This window comes from Nelumbo lutea, chromosome 5 (assembly GCF_056320005.1).
Source record: "Nelumbo lutea isolate HS-2025 chromosome 5, American lotus-T2T, whole genome shotgun sequence".
Taxonomy (NCBI): Eukaryota; Viridiplantae; Streptophyta; class Magnoliopsida; order Proteales; family Nelumbonaceae; genus Nelumbo; species Nelumbo lutea.
In genome coordinates, this window is record NC_142688.1 from 37,178,469 (window position 1) to 37,184,850 (window position 6,382).

Consider the following 6,382-nt stretch of genomic DNA (forward strand, 5'->3'; position numbering starts at 1 on the left):
AACTAATATGCAAAAGTAAATGCTGAAAATTATTGAAAAATACTCATATGCAAAAATTATGGAATAATAAAAAAAACACCAAAAATTAATTAAAAATCCAAAAATTTTGAAAAACCTAAATCTTAATTGAAATACTAAAAGTAATTAAAAAATTAAATTAATTATATTTTATTGCAAAAAAGACTGAATAATAATAAAAAAATAATGTATTTTAATTATTAATAGTAATATAATTAACAATAATTATTTTCAAACCATAATTAACAGTAATTATAAATTAAGCTATAAATAGTAGAAAATTATATTTAATTACCAAAAAGTTATATTTAATTACTAGAATTAGCAATATTTCTAAAAATAAGATAATTTCTAGAAATTACTATATTTTAATAATTAATAATAAAAAGTAGCAAATCGTTTATAACTTAACATAACCCAATTGGATCTATAAATTTAGAGGCTCAAACAACTTTTTTCTTTTGAGTTAGGTCTAGCTGAGATATGCACCATGTCCACAAATTATCATAGATAATTAGGTTCGAAGTCTAATTGTGTATCAAACTTTTGGAGTCCAATGATGGCTTTAGCGGATATGGCCCAAGCTAAACAACCCCTAATAAGCTCAACTTGGAAGTTATATGCATATATGGTAAATATTATTATATAATATTTAAATAACAAATTTTATATTAATATATATATATATATATAAATGTTATATATTTTTATACTAGACTATAATTAAATAAAAATTTTAGTTTGTAAAAATCATAGTTTTATAATTAACATGGGCCTCTTTATCAACATAAAATGTGCAAGCCCAAGCCCGAGCCCAGCCCTTACATAAATCCCGAAGCTCGAGCCCAAACCCGAAGCCTAATCTGTACACAAAATGTCTTAATTTCAATATACTTTTATAAACTAATATTATATTAATTTCGTAATAATTTAATAAATTAATAAGTTGATTTATATTTCTTTATAGTAAATTGATATTTATTAATAATTTAAGAAGCATATATATATATAGATATTTATTATATATATAACAAAAGTACTTTTTTTATATATGTAATAGTATTGGGTTGGGCTTATTTGAGAAAGCCCGAGCTCGAGCCCACGGGCATGAAATTTTGTCTAAGCCTGAAAAATAACAGGTCAGGTAGGGCCGGGCCATTGGGTTACCCGGCCCATGAATAGGTCTAATTCTATATATAAACAACTGTTTACATAAAAAATGATATGAAATAAAAATTTAAACATCTTTTTCATTTTTCTTTAAATGGACTTCTCATAGTTTGGCCTGGCCCAAGGCCATGGACCAACCCGACCCACGACACGGCACGAGCCCGTGTAGGATCGAGCTGTGGGCCATGCTTAATCGGCCCCCCAAATTATCCCGCAAGAAAAAGGCACGGATCGGGACACCCCATGGGCCAACACGACATGACCCACACTTTGTGTGGGCTGCATGCAATCGTGTCGTGCCAACCCAAACCTGATTTACACTTCTACTTGAAACCCACCCAATATTGGAGTCGGGATAGGGAAATTTGATGATTCCCCATCTTTCATGAGGAGTGGGGGTGTCTTGCCCCTGAACTCGCCCGACATTGAAGAGTGGTTGCCTTGCCTAGAACCCGCTTGACATTGGGGACGGGGCATGGATGGGATAAGGTGTCTTGACTATGGGCCAAGGACAATGATGGGATGCCCCACCCTGAACCCACCCCGTTGTGATTCCTATATAGTTGTTAATTATCAGTGAAACTAATAAAAATGTTAGATTTTATAATTATTTTTATTTATTTAAAATTAATCAAAATTTTATTTAAAAATAACAATAATTATTAAAATTATTAATAAAATTAAATTTATTATAAATATTTATTTATATAAAATTAACAATAATTATTTTCTGTAAATCAATATTAAATAAAAAATATAATTATTAAAATTTTAAATATTAACAATAACTTTGAATACTTTTAATTAATTAACAATAAATTTTAATTATTAATTTAATATTAATTATTTTCCACGGGTCCCCAGTCCCCACTAGTAATTTGTTAAATAATTTCCACCCCCGTTCTAGGCGAAATTAAAAGCACGCAAGCTGAGACGTTCAAGCGAAGGAACTGAAAACCTCACCCGCTCTAATCGTTGCAAAAGAGCTGTCTTGAACTGTCGAACACCACGACCGCTCGAGCTTGGATCCAATCTATGAGCTTTATCAAATGCGTAAAATCGACCTTTCCAGAAAAAAATAAAATAAATAAAGAAAAATTAAATAAAGGCAAAAATGTAAAGAAGACTGCATAACATACTACGCACATTCAAAAGCATGCAACATTAATCCAATATCCGATTCTTAAAAAAAAGTAATCAAAAGCACGCCAGATTAAGAGATCTCTGTTCTAAGGAGTAATGCTATCAAAAACCCGAGCTAAAATGTCAGATTTTTAGCTCGAATCAACTCTGCATAGACACAATAGTAGAGGAGCATGGCGGAACATTAAATTGGGCCCTGTTTAAATGCTTGCTTGTAGCCTTATAAAAAACAATTTAACATACCAGAAAATAATCAATTGAAACACGTTTTGTAACTGTTATTTTGTTTTGATAATTAAAAAAGTAAAAATAAAGTTGATTTTTGGAGTATCATCATATGAAAACGTGTTTTTCACCCCAGAAATTCATTTTTTTTTTCAGTTTTGAAAAAAAAAAACACATATACAATGAAAAAAATGTTTTATGTGCTTTTGTTTTAATCACAAATTTATTTTCAAGTCAAATGATGTAACTCATAACGACGAAAAACAATTCACATCAGCGTCGAAATGATGCAGCTGAACATTCAGATCAATCACCAAATCAAATCAAAATTTGGCCTAAATATTCCATTATAGGTTGAACCAATAATGTGTTTGGTCCAATACTGCCACCTGCTTTAAGTTAAGAGATCGAGCGAAAAACTTGCCATTTTAGCTCAAGATTGCAGATTCAATGATTCATTTCTTACTTGAAGGTTCCGTTTGGTTGCACTTAAGATAAATTAATCGTTGAAAATTGCTATTTATGGTGCTTTGAAAACTGAACACGTTCCAAAAATGAGCACTAATGGTAGGAAAATGGCATTCCTTCTCATAAGATATAAGAGGCTTGTCCTCCTATTCATATACATGTCTTATCTTGCAGCATTCGTATGCTTCTCAAATAGAAAGATTTCCAAGAAATAAGATCGTATGGTTTTTTCTTCTCACGTGCAACCAAACGCAGCTTAAATGGAAAGGATTGCAACTGTCTTTCTCTTTCCAAATTTCAAGAGTTTGTGTCACAAGTTAAATGAACTTACAGAGATATGCAACTCTCGGTCTCTCAGCTTCTATCTCGGTCGCGACACGGAGTATCGGAGCAATGGATGCAAGGTTCGGAGGAACAACCTCATTGTCAAAGACCTCCATGGTGACCGTCGTCGTTGTCGCGCTTCGCGACGACTTCCTTGTCAGCCCCTGAGGGCCTGACTCGGTGCCGGACATTGTAGAGATCTAGAGCTTCACCAATCTTCTTTACTCCTTGATGATCCACAGAAAGATGAAGAGTCAAATATGTATGCAGTTAAAGTAGAAAACTTAGTTGAACTTAAGCCGAATGCAAATCGATCACTTGCGATGAAACGAAAATGGAGAACAAGCTAAAAAGTCCGATAGACGATCGGACTGAATGAGATAGCTCGATCAAAACAAAAGCTAAAAGCGGCTTGTCGAATACTAGCATTCCACATTATGGAATGCGAAAATTCACCATCAATCATCAACAAATTACTTGTCGAATACTAGCATAAACTCTACGAAATCCGACCAAGATAAGAAGCCGGGACGACGGGACAGAAAATTAAAAAGAGAAAAAGAAAGAAAAAATCGAAGCCTGAGATAACTTTCGTCTCCAGAAACAATCAAAGTAATTCTCCACAAAACTCACTTTGGTCAGAAAGTCACGTTCGATCTTGAAACCTAGCCGCTCGAGCACCTTTGCCTGCAAGTCCAGACAAGAAACCAAGATAAGGAAAATCGAATAATAAGAATCTGATAGATGAGAGAGCAGAGTCCGAGAGAGAGAGTGAGAAGTGTACTCATCCTTGTTTAACGTCATTGTCTTTTGACCTTCCAGTGTGAGGCGAGGCTGCTCCGGGCGGGTCTCAGGAGTGAGATAGAAAAGAGAAAGAAAGGAGGAGGAAGAGAGAGAGAGAGAGATGGCGCGGGAGCAAAAAATGGAAAAGGTGGGAAATAGGGAGAGAGGGATGTATGTGTGTGTGTACGATGGCATTGGCGTACTCGCGCGAGTAGTGACTAGTGAGAGCACTCGTGGTAAAAGATTAGAACTGTTTTCTGTTGCGATTGTGGGGCCCAGCGGTAATAGGGGAAGGGAAGAATCCTGTCCGAACATTTGTTACAGGTAGTCTCGTATGCCACGTGGCATTGCGGTTTGGGCACTCTTTTACTGAGGTAGTCGGCAAAGAATTCGCGGAGAAGACTGAGACGGAGGAAGGTCGTTGTCATTTGTCAAGACTCCACTCTCCGGACCGTAATTATACGGTAGTTGTAGCTGCTCCGCACACGGCACACGTTACTACCCGATCAAGCAAATATTATCAGAAAAAATAAATTATTTTTTAGGAATTTTTATATAATTACCAAAAAGTAAATAATCCATTGGTATGGAAATGCGATTTTTTCAGCTAGTTGTCTCATGTCTGTTTGTTACATGATGCTTGTGGCTAGTGGCACAAACGGGTCGGGTTAAATTTGGTTACGGGTAACCTTCAAAGCAAAGCCGATGAGAATTTGAAATATCGAGATTCACTTTAGGCCATGTTTGGGAGTGCTTAAAAATATGTGTTTATTTAAAAGAAGTGTTTATTTGAGTCATTAAGCTGGGAAATAATTCTAAAATGAATTTTTATTTTAAAATTAAGGGCTTATTTTTTAAGCCCAAATTTCCATCTTTTTATGTATAAGCACTTATTTAATTTTTTTCTTTCAAAACTATCTCTAGTTGAATTTTAAATTACCACTTATAAAATTGTCCCTAGTTGAATTTTATAAAAGCACTTTTACGAAAATATTTTTATATAAGTACTTTTATGAAAGTATTTTTATAAAAGTACTTTTGTGAAAGTTACTATTTTCATAAAAGTACATTCATAAAAATGCTTTTATAAAAGTACTTTCATAAAAATGCTTTTATAAAAGTACTTTCATAAAAATACTTTCATAAAAGTGTTTTATAAAAGTATTATAAAATTAATTTAATAAAAGTGCTTTCAAATGGTATATTTTGAAAACTTGAACGAAAATGAAGGACAAAATTGTCACAAATGTTTATTTAAGTGTCTACTAGAGAAAAGGACTACAAACGCCTAATATAAAATAAGTACCTATTTTAAAAAATAAGCACTTGAAAAAATTGTGTGGCAAATGCAAATAAGTGTTTATTCAAATAAGCACTTGTTTTTAAGCACTTATTTTTAACTTAAGCACTCCCAAACATGGCCTTGATATCCAATGGATATGCACTATTTACATTCGGATTTTTTTTTTGCTAATTTGATTCGAATTCATTTGTTTACTATTCAGATATACCAATTTCATAGTAATATCAATAAAAATCTTAGCATAAATTTATAGAGTTAAATATAAAACGAGAAATAAATGCCATAATAAAAAAGGCTTATATGAATCCCAAATCCCACTTAATTCTAAAGGCTTAATTTGGAAAGATACAAATACAAGTATGTACAGTAACAAGATTTAGAAATAAAAAATACAAGGTTTTGCATTATACATATTTGTATTTATACTCTTTCTGAACTTAGTTAAAAGAGTTTTAATAATAAGAAATGATCAAAGAATGTATTTTGCTACAAATATGTACAATACAAATTTTTGTACAAGGTTTAGAAATAGAATATACAAGGTTTTGCAGTAAACATATTTATATTTATACTCTTCTTGAACTTAGCCAAAAGAGTTTTAATACTAAGAAATGATCAAAGAATGTATTTTGCTACATTAATAGCAATTGTTCATGGACCTACAATGTTTTAGGTTAAAACGTGATGTAATATTGCAAGATGCCAACTAGTTGGCTGGTAAGGTCTCCAGCCAGCTGGTTGTAGTAGCTACTTGGGATCAAATGCTGCCCTACAAACATGTTTCCTCACAAAAATTCTTTTGTGTCTTAATTTTCTCAATTAAAAGATAGGATAAATTGCTAAAACTTTCACTAAAGTTTGTGACTGTTGTTAAAACCTTCCCTAAAGTTTAGTAATTGTAATCACCTTCCTGAAGTTTTTGACTGTTGTCGTTGAAACTTTTCTTGA

General features: G+C 32.6%; 1 protein-coding gene across 1 annotated transcript in view; it reads right to left on the reverse strand.

The window, feature by feature from the left end:
* Positions 1-4,343, reverse strand: part of CALS5 (callose synthase 5) — a 54,128-nt gene extending 49,785 nt beyond the window's left edge. The window contains exons 1-4 of the mRNA XM_088942806.1: positions 4,133-4,343; positions 3,982-4,035; positions 3,356-3,575; positions 2,152-2,252 (exon numbers count right to left, since the gene is read on the reverse strand). Of these exons, the coding sequence (XP_088798932.1) occupies positions 2,152-2,252; positions 3,356-3,539 (285 nt within the window). The 5' untranslated portion in view covers positions 3,540-3,575; positions 3,982-4,035; positions 4,133-4,343. The remainder of the gene's footprint in view (positions 1-2,151; positions 2,253-3,355; positions 3,576-3,981; positions 4,036-4,132) is intronic.
* Between the last annotated feature and the right edge of the window lie 2,039 nt (positions 4,344-6,382).